This window comes from Typopeltis vanoorti, chromosome 11, assembly GCF_054136105.1.
Source record: "Typopeltis vanoorti isolate ZY-2024b chromosome 11, IOZ_Tvanoo_1.0, whole genome shotgun sequence".
NCBI lineage: Eukaryota > Metazoa > Arthropoda > Arachnida > Uropygi > Thelyphonidae > Typopeltis > Typopeltis vanoorti.
In genome coordinates, this window is record NC_143559.1 from 24,612,802 (window position 1) to 24,629,624 (window position 16,823).

The 16,823-nt window shown below is 35.3% G+C and overlaps 1 protein-coding gene across 2 annotated transcripts in view; it reads right to left on the reverse strand.

Moving 5' to 3' along the window:
• Positions 1–6,505: 6,505 nt before the first annotated feature.
• Positions 6,506–16,823, reverse strand: part of Ttc7 (tetratricopeptide repeat domain 7) — a 371,341-nt gene continuing 361,023 nt past the window's right edge. For both annotated transcript variants that reach the window (XM_090400945.1, XM_090400946.1), the window contains exon 18: positions 6,506–8,035. In XM_090400945.1, the coding sequence (XP_090257071.1) occupies positions 7,903–8,035 (133 nt within the window). In that variant the 3' untranslated portion in view covers positions 6,506–7,902. The remainder of the gene's footprint in view (positions 8,036–16,823) is intronic.

Here is a 16,823-nt window from a genome sequence, read left to right on the forward strand (position 1 = left end):
GGCTATCAGTTCGATGTTAGTAAATGTAAGGTTATGCCTTCTGGTGTAATGAAATATCTCTCATATTATATTGGTGAGAATTATACTAGAAAAAACTGATTAGGCTAAGGATGTTGCATTTTTAGTAGATAGGAAGTTGGAGTTCAAGGGCCATATAGCAAAGATTGCAAGTACAACTCAGAGGATAATTGCCATCCTGAAATGAACCTCGAGACTTAAGGAAGTCATTATGTATCTTTACAAGGTCTTGATATGACCTCATTTGGACTACTGTGTGTAGTTCTGGTCTCCTGGTTCCATGGTGATGTTGATACATTGGAGAGAGTGTTATCAAGAGTGTGGAATGTGTATTATAAGGAGAGATTGTGCTTTTTTTGCAAGTGTCTAGTCCAGAAATTCTCAATGTGGTACAGACCTAGAAACTTCCGAAAGTGTCATACAGGATACCAGTAGCTGGAATTTTTCATTTTATGGAAGGTGAGACGAAGACATCCATGTATGTTGAGAACAAATGCAGTTAAGAAGGGAGTGAGAACTGGATTTTTCTCTCATAGAGTGGTGCATGATTTGAATTTGAAGATTGCCTTTGAAAATGGTGAGTGCAGGTAGTGTGAATTAATTGAAGAAAATATATGACAGCTGGTGCAGGCGATATGGGCTTCCCTCAATAAGTCCCTGACTCATTGGAGGTCTCTTTTAATAATAATATAATACTCAAAAAAAGTTACAAACATTTAAACAAACCATATTTGGATTGTGGGAAAAAAAATCTCCTTGAGCTTTCTCAGTAGTTGACAAAATCCCTTAAAATTGAGATTGGAATATATAAAAACTTCTTGTTATGGTGTGTGATAAATTCACATTATATATTTATTGTTTTTACTTATAATTCCCACCTTATTTTTTTTGCAATTTCAACTATTCTCAAACACTGCTGAGAATGTCAGACTTCTTTTCTCTGAATGATGGTTATCCAGGAAACAAATTCAAGATATTCATCATTGTTTGGAAATATACCTTCAAAGACCTAAATATCATCCAAAAATTCAATTTACACTAGAAACTAAAACAGAAACAAAGTTTGTCATTAAAATGTACAATTCACACACGAAGATTGTCTACCATTTACAACACAAAAGCTATCAATTTCATAACCTTAAGGATCAAAACCAGATGCTGGAAGGAGATCTCCATGTTGCCTTTCAGGAATGTGGAGAACTGACTGGGGTTTTCTGACAACGTCCAATCATCACCTTCACATGGTGTACCCCATTAGTAGGTATTCACTGAGAACTGAACGAACAAGGATGAACTGGCAATTTGGGACTTAGCTGACCAAATCGTACTTTCTATTGACTTAAACCACAAATGCATGATATATAATTTATATAATAATGTATAAAAAGACATTGCCAGGCATGAAATATCCTGGTTTCCTGAAAACAGGAAACCAGGGCAAAGTCATTGTAAAGTCAGTTATTGGAACAAGCTCCAACTCAACATCTAGAAGAAGAATAAACCCAACATCAGAACACAGGAACCATCAGTGTAAGGAGTACTAATGGAAAAGAAATAAAACTTGCACAAGAACTGGAAAAGCACCACATGGACATAATTGGCATTACTGAGACAAAGAAGACATAATAAGTATTAAGATGTAATATTCGAATACTAGTGTTCAAGGAAAGGAAGGAGTAGCAATAGTATTCAACACCAAACATGAAGATAAACTACTTGATTGGAAGGCAGTTTCAAGTAGAATTATGTGGGCATTCTTCAGAATGGAGAAACAGCAAAACTTATTTGTACCTATGGGACAAAAAGTGGTCCTTGTTGGAGATCTAAACAGCTGAGTAGGAAATGAATCCCATATAGGAACATTTGGGGAAAATTCAAAGAAAAGGACAAAGCTAATAATAATAAGTATTTGCTGGATTTCTACTCAGGACATGGATTAATCAATACTAACACCATGTTCCAACATAAAGATGTGCGCAAATTCACATGGAGAGAAGACAAGAAATAAGAAAAATGTTATTGACTACTTCATTATTGATAATGACATCTTAATGCAGGTTCAAGATACAAGAATGTACAGAGGATTTGAAATTGGAAGTGACCATTACTAAGTGCTAAGCAGGAATAAATGAATATTACATTGAAAAGAACAGTATGTCAGAAAGTTTTAAAAAGAATTCAAGTTGAGCAGCTTTTACAGGGAAACTGTAGACTCAACTATACAAACATTATTGAAAAACATCTGAAGCCATTTGAAAACAAGAACCAAACCTTGGAGTTGCAATGACAAACTCCGAAGGAGACTTTTATAACTTATTTCTTCGAAATAGAGTATATTATTTTTTAACATGCTTTGTTTTAAATATATTTAATATAATTCAAGTTTTAAGGATTTCGAATGCTACATCTATATACTAGTTTCTCTTGGAAGGGGGGGGAAACTTAATGGAGAAAGGGTGATGGAACTACTGCATTTTTGTATGTGCCTTTCTGTACATGCGTATATTTAATAACTCATGCACATAATAAAAACCTTAATTTTTGATATCAAATTAAATAAATTTGTTCCAAAAGTTACATGATCGTTGATGACATTAGAAAGTCACTTTTAATACATTAATAACCATCCGAATACTTAATACAACCTGAATGCTTTTGTAAATATTTTTTTCACATTTTATATAAGCAAGATCTGGCATAGCTCAGACAGTTTCCGTAATATCCTTTAATTGGAAATACCTGGGTTCATCTAGGATGTAAAGAACCTTTGTGATGAGCTTTTTCAACTGAAGATGAGTTGTCTATCAATAACAAAATTTTCCGGTTTTCACTGCAAAGATTTTTATCCTACTTGCGAATCTCATGCAAAGTTGGCAGAGTTTTCCTCTCTTAAACAAACTAGTCAGAGAATATCAACAATTTACACAATTTAATGCAAATAGGATTAAATACCCCACTGGAGCATGGTCATGACAAACCATTGGGCATAACATATATACATCCTCTGTCCAAAAAGAAACCAAACTTTTCAAAAATAGAAGAAATTAGTGGTGCCACCTATTGAATCTTTTTGTTGTCGAAAGTGGCAACCTTCATTAGTGTTGTGTCAACTGTTTATGACATTTGTTTCATTAGAAGCAGAGTTATAGTGCCAAGAGTGACAGTGTGTTTGACGAACGGTTGGTCATCACAATATTCTTGCTATTAATTGCTTCAAAACTGTGCGATAAAACTCGCCATTGACCGTTTGGAGAGGCAGAATAAATTCTTTGTGGATAATGCCCTTGGAATTGTAGAAACAAATCAGCATTGTCTTTACTTTTGACTTCTCCAAGCGACTTTTTTTCGGATGCCCCCTCTTCATAGAAGATTCAGAGGTATTATTCTTTCATAGGATAACATAGGCTTATGTTCCTTCCATTAGCAGAAATGGAAAATCTTTTGTCATATAAAACTTTCTGCCCATATTTTGGTAGATTCTTCATATGAAATGATTGGATCAAGAGCACATCCAAAAAGATACCATGTAACATATCTGGCTTTAAGCTAGTAACCATCTGAAACCTATTTGCAACAGAGAAAAGTTTGAGTTATATTCCAAGACCAGCCTAAATGGAAGAAGTATGGAGAGGCATTGTCCTACAGCAGACTGAAGAATGCTGCTGATGAGTTCAAATGATCTTTGTGAATAATGCATGTGTTGTAAAGTTATAATTTTCAAAAAGTTTTCAGAGCTTTTTTTCCTACTTCTCTAATATGGAACAACTTCTTGAAGACACTACAATGTTTGTTTCTATTTAGTATACAAGTGAAATCCCACTATTTCATTGGTGTTATTACTTACTGGTCTTGTAATTTTTCTCCAAATAACATTATCTTTGTATATTGCTGAGCCAACCTAATTTTCATGCTTAGTAAATGATTTACTGCCAGTAAATGTGCATTTTTATTATAAATATATATATATATTTCAGACATTTTCAAACAAAATGATAAATATTACAAATTTTGTATATGCAAAGATAATTTAAGCAATATTTCAATTATCAAATAAACATTTTTAGGATTTCCAAATGATAAAATTTCAAAAAAAATCATAATTACTAAAAATGAAATATATCTTTGTTTTTATTAATTTAAAACAAGAGTATTCTTTAAAAAGAAACAAATCAATCTAAAATGTGTGTGTTAAAACACACTGATGGCATAAAAGAGAACCTTTTTATTCCAAATCATTCAAGAAACCTGTTGCTTCTTTTGAGCAGTCTGAGTAATAAGTACTTATTAAGCAGTGAAAAACTGGAGGGCATTACAATTCTGAAACAATAGATAGATTTGGAAAAGTATTCATCTTAATATGTAAATAAGGTTGTGTCATTTCAAAAGATAAATTTCTGTAATCATCCATGATGAACATTGATAATCATCTCAAACATCTGTTTTTACAAGCAAGTATTCCTCTTCTGAAATCATAATACACAGAATTTAAGAATTCTACATTTTTTAACTCTTATTAATTTTTTTTTTAAATTTAAAACATTATCTAAACTTGCAGGTTCAAAAGACTTCATATAACAATTTCAAAACTGTAGGATTTGTTTCCAAAATTTACAAAGTAACAGGCTATATCACAAATGTTGATGAAATGGATTAAAATAAAATGGAATTATCTAGTTTGTTTCTAATATAATCAGTCAAACATTATTTACAGTTGTAGTTTTAACAGTTCAGAAATGTTCACAAGGAACTACACCAGAGAGTGTGCAAATATAAATCACCTATACAAACTGTACAAATTATATACACTGTTTATAATTAGTTTTCTGATGCACGCACACAACATACAGGACCTGAGAAATGTGCCAAACTTTGAGAGTTGATTTCTTGGATGATTTAAAAAAAAAAAAAAAAAAACTTTATATCAAACATGGGTCTAATTTCTAGCAGGTGGACATTCAAAATCATCCTACCACTAGTAAGTGCCAGCTAACTCTGCATATATCATAGTCTAGTTCCTGGTATTCTGTCATGTGTTGTCAAGATAACTGTATGCTTTTACTGAAAAGACACCTGCTAAGTTTTTAAATGAGAAGTACACAAACTTTCACTTCATTTACAAGTCTTGTAACAATAAAGGGAAAGCATGTATTGGGAAATAATAACAATTTCTGGACTGGACTGTCCCAAATTGACAAGTTTTTATGGCTGAACACTGATCCATAGAAAACTGGTAATGTATATGAATGCAACATTCATCAGCATGTTCAAAATAACAGGCTTCGTGTGTTATTTTAAACATGGTAATTAATGTATAAAATAATACTAGAATAAGTACTCAGAGTACGTTTATGCTTTGGAGGCCTTAAAATGTGTGTTTGGAGGATGTTAAATGATAGTATTTACATCCAGACATGGCACAGGCATTGTTTGCTACATATATTTAATGGAGAAAAGGTTAATAAGATGAACATCAGACAAAATGACCAACGTAACAGAATTGCACAAGAATGTTTACAAGACAGAAAGCATCGATTTTCCAGCTGAAGAGTAAGTTTTATGGTGATATACTGAAACATTTTTTTAAGTTTAAATTATAAAATAAACATTTAACATGGTATTCTAGTGTTTCATGACAACTGCCATATCTTCTTACCAGTCAGAAATCTCATCCATATTGATATAAACTTAAATGTTTAAAATCATTCACTGAACTCACTGCTGAAGTCTGGCAGATTCCTTTTGGAAGACTGTGTGCACACATACACTGAACATGATACATTTTCACAACAGGAATTTCTATATACACATACACTGAACATGACACATTTTCACAACAGGAATTTCTATTATATGTACAAAGTTTATCATAATATAAGCAATCCCTGGCTAGCATGTCATTTTTGCAGATTAATAACAGTGATAGAAATCACATAAGTAACATTTCTTATTATAAAATAACACATATGACATATGTTGAAGCAACAAAATTTGATATAATAAATTACTGAGTCTTAAAATTGGATTTACTTTAGATCTCTAACATCAGTAATATGAGGTATTAATTAAAAGGGAGAATTAAAGAACATAATTAAACACCTTATGCAATCAACAGAAACTGAATACAATAGTGGAAATATTTTTCCAGTTTTTTCATGCTGTTTCTTGAACAGCTATATTTAAAAATCTTATTTCAACCATTAACAGATAGTCATTAAAATCGCTGCAACAACCAGAAGATTACATCTTACCAGAAAATCACAAAAGTTTCAAGTGGGCAAAATGGCTGTGTAATTTGGATACACTGACATCAATAGAACACTTACCTTGCTATAAAATCTATAATAAACAAATGCATCTCTCAGTTTGGATCTGCATTTCTCTTTATTTTCAGTGTCCAGATGTTTATTATCAGTTTTATTCTAAATTTATATATATATATATATATATATATATATATATATATATATATATTTTTTTTTTTTTTTTTTTTCTTCTTGGCCTTTTATTTTCCTGTAATGATTTATAATGTAGCTGCAGTTTTAAAGTGCTATAGGAACAGAAACTTGAATTTCAGTTTATAAAATATTTCCAAGGAGAGAATTTGTGATGCAGTTTAGGAACTACCTGCCTGCCTGGAAAATAGCTAAACCTTTTCAAGCTTCATTAAACTAATAGAGCTATATATACTTTTGAAAAAAATGAGATCATCATAAATACAGGATGTCTGAGAAAATAAAATGTTATATTTAAATATCCATCAAATGACAGAACATGTCTTATTTTTTATATACCAAAACCCAATTCTAATGAACTAAAATTTAAGCAAATTAATTTTTGCCCACTATTTTTTACGTTTTTTCATTCCTTTTCTAACAATCTTTAAAAAGAGATTGCTGCAACAACTAAAATGAACCAATATGACCATAGAGAAACCATTAATTAATTATGCAGCTAAAAAGTTCAAATTTTAACTGTTCAGTTAACTAATTAACTTTTTTTAGATACAAGCACTTGACATACTTTTTGAACACAGATTAGAATGAGCATGTCATTTGCTTTTGGCAATTAAAAATGAAAATGAGAATACCTGTACTCTTACAGCATATAGTTTATTACATCATTTAGATGCAATTCAGAATCAGTATACAGAAAATGAACTAACATTCCATACGACAGTGGTTTCTAAATATGGTGGGAATACGTTCTATAATGTGGGAATACTCTCCTTTCTTTTCATAATTATCATAAGTATTCTTCTATGATGTATTAATGCTTATTGAGATATATAAAAAAGATTAATGCATTCTGTATTTATGAATAAGAAACTAACTGTAAGACTAATCACATCTGTATTTATTTCAAAATGCATGGAATAATCAGTCTGCACTTAAAAACAGTAGCAAGCTTTTTCCATACTATGGTATTAAAATTAATGTATGTAATAAAATGACAATTTCTGAAAAAATAAAATGTGTACTAAAGACTTTTTGTGATGCATTTAAGTAATTTTCATTAGATGAAGTGGCTTCAGCTTAATATTGGCATTCCATTAGCTTATATAAACTTGCTATGCTGTTCAAAAATATTCTGATAGTTTTAAGGGTTAAACTAATGTTTCTTTCAAAAGAGATGAGATGCAGCATCCCTTCTTCCCAAAATATAAGTTATTTTATTACACTCCTCTTTATTTTTCAGACATCCTGTACGCCACAGTAATAAATGCTTATTAGTACATCTTGATTTAAGTATAAATCACATTTAAGTATCACATTTAGAAATTATATAACAGGCCCTTTCATCAGATATCAAGATTAACATGAAAATATAATTCTTTTTGTTTTAGAAAGGACAGGAATATAGAATGTAATAAACAGCATACTGAAATTATTCCAGAGTATGTGGAATGTAGCTAAATGGAAGAATAGGACTTGTAGCCTCGAGCTCTATAGCAGTAGCTAGACATTCACAAGCAGACTCAAAGTCACCCATTTCTTGTAGAACCTTTCCCATGTTCAACCTTAAATAACAAAATGGAGATTAAACTAAACCTTAAGAATCATTCATAGCATATGATTAACAAAAGTCAGAGGATGCTGCAATACTTTAAAACTGTGTCTCTAGACAATATATAAAACTTTATATCAAACTTTACCATGTTAATTATTTCAGTGAGATGAAAAACTTAGAATCGCAGCCATTGTTATCATCATCATCAAATTCCTGACATGTACCCTCAAGGGGTGTACAGCATATGATAGTACTACATGAAAATTTTACATCATTACTAACTTCCTATCCACAATTTTCCTCCAAATCAGTCTGTTACTTGTCAAGACTCCAACATTATCAGAACTTATATTTCTATCGTCTAAGGCACTTTATACCACATCAATCCACCTATATCTTGGTCTTCCTCTGGGTTGTTTTCCTGCCAACCTGGCAGAGAACACTTGCTTTGCTAATCTTTCCTCGCCCATTCTGTTCAAGTGACCATACCACCTTGAGATTAGCTCTGCTAATGCATTTTTGGATGTTGACAATGTCAAGTTCTTTCCTAATATCCTCGTTTTTAATATGACATTGCCATCGATGCCATCTGTTCACGCCTCTAATCTTTCTCAGGAATCTCATATCTGCGGTCTCTAGTCTTTGGTCAAGTGTTTTACTTCTGACCCAGCTCTCAGATCCATAAGTTAAAACTGGTTTGAACACTGTCTTGCATATAGCTAATTTAGTGTTCCGACTAATTTCTCTCTTATTCCATATGAATTTATTCAATTGACTTCCTACCATACCAGCTTTATTGATTCTGTTGTCTATTTCCATATTTAATTTACCATCTTCACTAAAAATCGTGCCTAAGTAGATGAAATGTTTTACTTGTTCCACAGGTTCTCCATTCATAACACAGTTGATATTTTCAATGATTCTACCTATTTTCATGGTCTTTGTCTTTTTATTGCTGACCTTCATACCATATCTATTGCAACAGTTATTAAATTTAGTAAGGGAATCTTGCAAACTTGTAGCAGATTTATCTAGAAGTATAACATCATCTGCATAAAGCAAAGAGCATACATTAACATCTCCAGTTCTGATATCATGTTTAATACCACCTTCCTTTATAATGTGATCCATATAGATAATGAATAACAGAGGGGATAATGTACATTGTTGTCTCACACCAGATTTAACATTAACCATCTTTCTGTACTTCTTTCAATTCTGACTGCTGACTTGCAACTCAAATAAATACTAAGTATTGCTTGATATAATCGCCCATTGACACCATATAACTGTAGCATATTGAATAGCTTTTCTCATGGCACCTTGTGATATGCCTTTTCAAGATCGACAAAACTTAAATACAGATCTTTGTTATATTCCCATGATTTCTCAACTATTTCTCGTAAAGTGAAGATCTGATCTTGACAGCCTTTATTTGGGCTGAATCCAGCTTGTTCTTCACCAAGCTTTTCTTCCTCAATTCTTCTCAACCGTTCCTCAAGTATACTAGCATAAATCTTGCCAGGAACACTCAGTAGGGAAATACCTCTGTAATTCTCACATTCAGTTTTATTTCCCTTTTTATTTTTATATATGGATACTATTAGAGCTCTACTCCAATCATCAGAAATTTGTCCCTTTGTCCACACCTTCTGAACTATGCAGTGCAGCCACTGTAAGACTTTTATACCACCATACTTCAGCATTTCTGGTCGAATATCATTTACTCCTGCTGCCTTTCCACATTTCAAGCCTCTGATGGCTTTTTCTACTTCAAGTATGGATATGTATTCCTGACTGTATGCCTGTTGAGTGTTTTTTTATCACTGTGCTATCACTGCTTGTTTCATTTAGAAATTTTTCAAAGTAATTACTCCATACTTCAAGGATATCTTTTTCTCCTGTTTTAACGTTACCTTTATCATCTCTAACTCATTTTACAGCACTCTTTCCTCCATTTCTAAGCTTCTTCAACAACCTCCAGAAAAATCTAACCACCTTCTTGATATTTATTTTCTATAATCTTGCCAAAGTCCTCCCATGACTTTTGTTTAGCTAGTTTTAGCCAGTGTTTAGCTTTCTTGCATTTTTCTCTGTATTCTCTAAGAGCACAAGCTGACTTATTTGGCAGGAACTTTTGATATGCTTTCTTCTTTTCCTTCACTGCCTCTTTAACTTCCTGTGTCCACCATGGAGGTCTGATTTTTCTATTCTTGCAGACAACCTCACCACATGCCTCGCTGGCTGAATCAATCAGGGTTTTCTTCAAGGCTTGCCACTGAATCTCCAAGGTTTGGTTCCTGTACTCAAACTCTTTCATTTTTTCTTCAATAATCTTTGTGTATTTTAGTCTACAGTTCACATCTGAGAACTGCTCAACTTTTATTCGCTTTAAAACTTTCTTACTTATATGCTGTATACTAATGCCAGGAGTATCCGGAATAAGGGAGAGGAATTGGTGGCGCAGATAGCATCAGCCTGGCCAAAAATTATTGCGATCACTGAGACGTGGTTGACAGAAGAGGATATAAAAACAGGAATAGAAGTCACTGGGTATAGCATTTTTCGCCAGGATAGGAGGGGAAAGCGTGGTGGTGGGGTGCTGCTTATGATAAGTGATGACCTATGTCCTCTAAGAGTGGAGAATTTGGAAGGTAGTGAGACAAATGATTTTGAGAGCGTATGGTGTGAGGTAGAGGTAGGCAAGACAGGATATTTAGTGGGGTGTTGCTACAGACCCAGGAGCACAGAGGATGGGGACCAGGAGATGTTTAGACAGCTAAGTTTGGCAAGTGCAAGAAGAATGATTGTTATGGGAGATTTTAACTTCAGTAGTATAAATTGGAGAGAGGAAGATGCATGTAACAATAGGGGAATGGAATTTCTAGAATTCTTGAGGGACAAATGTCTTAGGCAACATGTAACAGAGGGAACAAGAGGTTCAAAAATTTTGGATTTGGTTATAGCATCAGAAGAGTTGATAATAACTGAGTTGACGTCTCTCCCACCAGTTGGAGAGAGTGACCATATGGTTTTGACTTGGAAAATGAATAGACATGCAGGAGTATCAAAGAGACGGGAACTTATGTGGAATTATAAGGCAGGTGATTATAATAGTCTTAGACGTCAACTTCGGGAAGTTTCATGGAGGGAGGAATTGGAAGGCCAGGATATCACCAGTGCGTGGGAAATTGTGAAAGAATATTTGTTATCAGCAATGGTAAGTTGTATACCACGAGTGAAGAAGAGGGCGCAATTTGGAGTAAAGTGGATGACAAACAATATTAAACAGGAATTGCATGCGAAAAAGAGGCTATGGAAGAGATATAAGGAGACAGGTGAAGAGATGCATGAGGAATATAAGACACAGGCCAGAAGAGTGACTCGTGTGGTAAGGAAAGCGAAACTGGAATATGAGAGGAGATTGGCCCTAAGATCCAAAGAAAATCCTAGGGAATTTTTTAGCTATGTGGCCAGTAGGAGGAGAAATGACTGTGGAAGAATGATATTGTGGGATAAAAATGGGAATAGAGTGACTGATGCAGAGGACATAGTGGAATTATTCAATGAACACTTTATTGGAGTATTTCATCCTAGAGGAGTCAGTTTTAATGCTAGAGGGATAGGACTGGTACGAGGTCTGGAGGTACAGGAGGAGAGTGTGTTTCAGATACTGAGTACTCTGGATGTCAGTAAAGCTGTGGGACTGGATGGTATTTCGCCACGAGTTTTGAGAGAATGTGCTAGGGAATTGACAATACCTTTAACGTGGCTTTTCAATGAAAGTCTGGCTTTGGCAAAGGTGCCCAGGGAATGGAAGGAAGGTAAGATAGTGCCATTGCATAAGGGTGGTAACAGACTGGAAGTGTCTAATTATAGGCCAGTCTGTGTGTCATCAGTAGTTGTTAAGATCTTGGAGAAAGTAGTGAGGGACCGTGTACAGCATTGGGCAGATGAGGGTAATGTTATCTGTGAGAATCAACATGGATTTGTGAAAGGACGCTCTTGTTTTAGCAATATGCTAGCCTTTTATAATAAAGTTACAAGAGCATTAGATGAGGGAAAGGCATATACTGCAATTTTCTTAGACTTGGCGAAGGCATTTGACAGGGTGCCACATGATAAGCTGATATTTAAGTTGCAGCACATGGGTCTGGATGTCAGATTGGTCAACTGGATTCAGGATTGGCTGTCTGATAGGTATCAGAGAGTTGTGTATGGTGGAGCAGTTTCCAGGAGGCAGAGGGTTACAAGTGGGGTCCCACAGGGCTCAGTACTAGGACCTATATTGTTTAACCTTTATATCAATGACATAGCCAGTGGATTGCAGGGGGATATTCAGTTGTTTGCGGATGATGCGAAGCTTGGAAGGATTATTAGTAATAGTGCAGATGTGGTAGCCCTGCAAGAGGATTTAAATAAGCTAGATAGATGGGCAAATGAATGGGGGTGTCAGTTTAATGCAGCAAAATGTAAGGTCTTGAGGTTTGGGAAACATCGATGGGATGCTGCATACTCTATGGGAGGAGTTATACTGGAGGAAGTAGGGGAGACAAGAGATCTGGGGTTGATGATTGATAGAAACCTGAAGTTTAGGGGACATATTGCAAAGGTGGTGAAGGTAACACAGAGGATTGCTGCTATTATGAGAAGGACACTGACCTGCAGAGATAAGAGGGTTATCATTCCGTTGTATAAGTCTCTGATCAGACCACACTTGGACTATTGTTCTCAGATTTGGTCCCCAGGATTTGAAGGGGATAAATTAACCGTGGAAAGGATACAAAGACGGATGACAAAGATGGTTTCAGGACTGTACAAGGATAGTTATGAGGATCGGCTGAGAGAATGTGGACTGCAGAGTTTGGTGGATAGAAGAAGGAGAGGTGATATGATTGAGACTTTTAAACTGTTGAGAGGTGGTTACAGGGTTGACACTGGGGAGTTCTTTCGCTTGGTTGATCAGCGGGAAGGAGTGATGACAAGAGGCCATCCCTGGAAGTTACGAAAGGAAACTGTGAGCAAGAGGGTAAGGAGTGGTTTCTTTGTGTGGAGGGTGGTTGAGCCGTGGAATGCATTGCCTGATGGAGTGGTGGGAGCGAGAACAGTCAGTGGGTTTAAGGAGTGGTATGATAAACTTTGTGTTTCTCAGGGGGGGACTTCCCCTCGATGAGTCTTGACAGACTTTATGTCTTAGAAAGGACCTCCCTCGATGAGCCTTATTATTATTCAGGCCTCCGATGAGTCTTTTGACTCCTTGGAGGCCTGAATAATAATAATAATAATAATAATAATAATGTTATTCTTTTCAATATGAAATTCAATTTTCTCCTGCTCAGACTAAATAGTGATCACTTCCAATTTCATATCCTCTGTACACTCTGGTGTCCTGCACCAGGGAGAAAACATCACTATCAACAATAACATAGTCAATGAGACTTTTCTTATTCCTAGCCTCTTCTCTCCATGTGAATTTGTGCACATTTTTATGTTGGAACATGGTGTTAGTAATAACCAGTCCATGTCCTGAGCAAAATCCAACAGATATTTGCCATTATTATTAGCTTTGCTCTTTTCTCCAAATTTTCCCAAAGCATTTTTGTATGTCTGACAATCACTTCCTACTCTGCTATTTAGATCCCCAACAAGGACCAACTTTTCCTTTTTCATTGTGTCAGTTGCTTTCGCTAAAGTATCAAAAAATTCCTCCACTTCTACCTTAGTAGAACCTTCTGTGGGACCATAGGCACAAATAAGTCTCATTATCCAATTCCCCATTGTGATATTTGTCCACATCACTCTACTTGAGACTGCCTGCCATTCAAGAAGATTAGCCTCGTATTTTGTGTTGAATACTATGGCTACTCCTTCTTTTCCTTGATTGTCATTGCCCGAATATAACATTTTGTATTTATTGCTCAGAAAGATCTCACCAGTTTTTGTCTTGTTTGTTTCAGTCACCCCTATTATGTCGATCTGGCTTATCTAATTCCTCAGCTAGCTCCATTTCTTTGCCATTCAGGCTTCTTATGTTGATAGTACCGGTCTTTAACTCTGATGATATTGAGTTGGGGTGTGCTTTCAGATTTGTTCCAGTAGCTGAATTTTCATTGTTCGCCCTGGTTCCCTGGCTAAAACAACGGGGGCCTTGTTTAACTGGGTGACGCCCCAGCCGGCATGAAATTTTGTTATGTTGTACCATCATTATGTATATTGGTTTAAGCCAAAAGAATACGATTTGGTCGGCTAAATCCCAAATTGCCAGCCCATCCTCGTTTGTTCAGTATCCAGGTAGATACCCAACAGGGTGCACCAAGAGAAGGGTGAGGATTGGACATTAGGTCAGAAGCCCTGGTCGGTTCTCCGCATTGCTTTAAAGGCTATGTGGAGGTCTCCCCTCAGTTATACAGCTTTGACCCTTAAGCACCCCTGCAGCCATTGTCTGGAGTTAATATTTCAGCAAAATCAAATTGCATAATCAGGAGACACAGTACAGTATGCTATGTATGCGCCGGCATTAACAATGGGTAAATCAGGCTGAAGCATGGCAACTAAAGTTGAGCCTAAGTCCTAAATTCTGTTATGCTGAGGTTCAGAGGATGAACATTTCCCAGATTTAGGGCAGCTACATGCAACCAAACTTACTAAGGTTTGAGTAGTTTCTTAAGGCTAAAGGCAGATTCCAGGAATAATATCTTGTACTTATATTTGCTGTGGTGCAGTAGAGTGGCTTTCTTCCAGCATATCTCCTGGTGGATGTCCAAAGTATGGTCAGCATCCTGAGTGGCTGTAGTGATAGAACTAGATGTAGTTCTTGTGTTTGGCAATTCTGATATTGGCTGCCCTGTCTGTTTGGCCATAGTAGGACAGTTTGCAAATGCAAGGAACTGGTAACCACTTGGCAAGTCTAAGATTGTGGCTAGTCTTTGGCAGAGCAGATAAGGAATGCCAATTTTTTATGTCTTTTTTTTTTATAGGAATTTTGTTAGTTTTTCTGATGTTCCCTAAATATATGGAATGGCAATGATTTGGTGTGTGGTTTTGGGGTTTTGATATTTTTTTGAATTTGGGGAGGATTGTATCCATTGGCTAAGAAAGTGTTGAAAATGTCACGAGGGTGCTGTTATCAGAAGGAATTAATTTTGCCCTGTTATATAGGGCTTTTATAATCTCATATTGCAAGGAGAGGTGGGGAGAATGATATGACTGTTGCCAAAAAATGCATTTTGTTTAAAGCATCATTGAAATTTGTTTAGTTATTGGAAAATTAATTATAGAATTGCATATATCTGCAACAATATGGGAGAAAAAAAAAAAAAAAAATATATATATATATATATATATATATATATTATAAAGGGAATCAAAATTGGGGAAAAAAAAAAAAAGTGCCTCATACCAACTCAAGACCTTTCATGCCCCCTTGGGAGGTATGCATAACACACTTTGGGAAACACAGGTCTAAGAAAGAGTGGGTTGAGCAATCTTTAAGCAAAGAGGAAAGTTTACTTGTTTAGTCATGGTGGTTTAAAACAACTGTGGCATTCTTCTTATCTGCTTTTGTCATTACTATTCTTTTGTCGTTTTGTTTATATAAGACTGGCTACATCCAGTCTATGTTAGCAACATGGGTTAAGAATGCTGAAAATGCCTCATTCTATCTGGATCGTGATTTCTCCTGTAGGAACCTTTTTTTTTTTAGGGGGGGGGGGTACAAGTGCATAGTTATGGCTATGACCGAGTGTGCTACTTGCAGCTTGATGGTGGACAGTAGGTTTACTACAGTGTTTTTTATTTTGAAGTTCCTGAGGCTTGACAGCCGAGGTTTTTAATAGATTAGCAAACTTATTGAGGTGCCAACTCAATTTTCTAAAATTCTTTGGCTGTCAAAGCATTGCATGTAAGAATACTTCATGCTAAACTTCTCAGGAACTTCCTTAGTTACTAGAAAGCAATAGCTTGTAAGCCAACATTTACCATTAGTACAAACTTATATTAAGATACGAAAAGAGGTTGTTGGAAGAAGCGAGAGTGAAGAGTGAAAAAGTAAAAATTGTTACTATATTACTTAGATATGATGGAAATGAATTACAAAGAAGGGCTATCATGTCAAACGACTCAGTGTGTAGAAGGAATGGATGAGAGTTTTTGAATGTGTGGCATGAGTTTGAGGGAAGAATGAATTTGTATAAAAAGGACGACCTACACTTGAATGTGTTTGGCATCAGGAGTCTTGAAAAATCAGTTTCCTAGAAGATCATTTCCCTGACTCCTACAGAGAGTCAGGGAAACTGATGGAAGGAACTGTGAGAATCTGTGTGTAAGAATGATCATGTTAGGTAACTATGTTAATGATGGGAATGGTTAAGAAAAGAGAACAATTCTGTGTTTGTCTGGTTCAGACCTATCAAGCATGTATAAAGATGTCAGCATAAGTAAGGAACTAGATGACAGATCTGCAAGTTGTTAAATTGCATCATGCAAAATAGAGACAAGAGTATACAAAAGAGCATGCAGGTAACTTATGTCTCTACATGAATGCTAGGAGTATCGAAACAAAGGAGTAGAGCTTGTTGCCTTGGTTAACATATTGGGACCTCATATTGTAGGCATAAGTGAAACCTGGCTATCAGAAGCAGACATACTAACTGGTATCAAGTGCAAAGGGTATGATATTTTTAGAAAGCATAGGAGGGGAGGTGTGCTGCTAATGATATCAGATGACTTGAATCCAGTTAGACCTATGACTGCAATACTAGCAACAGTTTTTCATGTGGCATCAAGTTTTGAAGCCATCT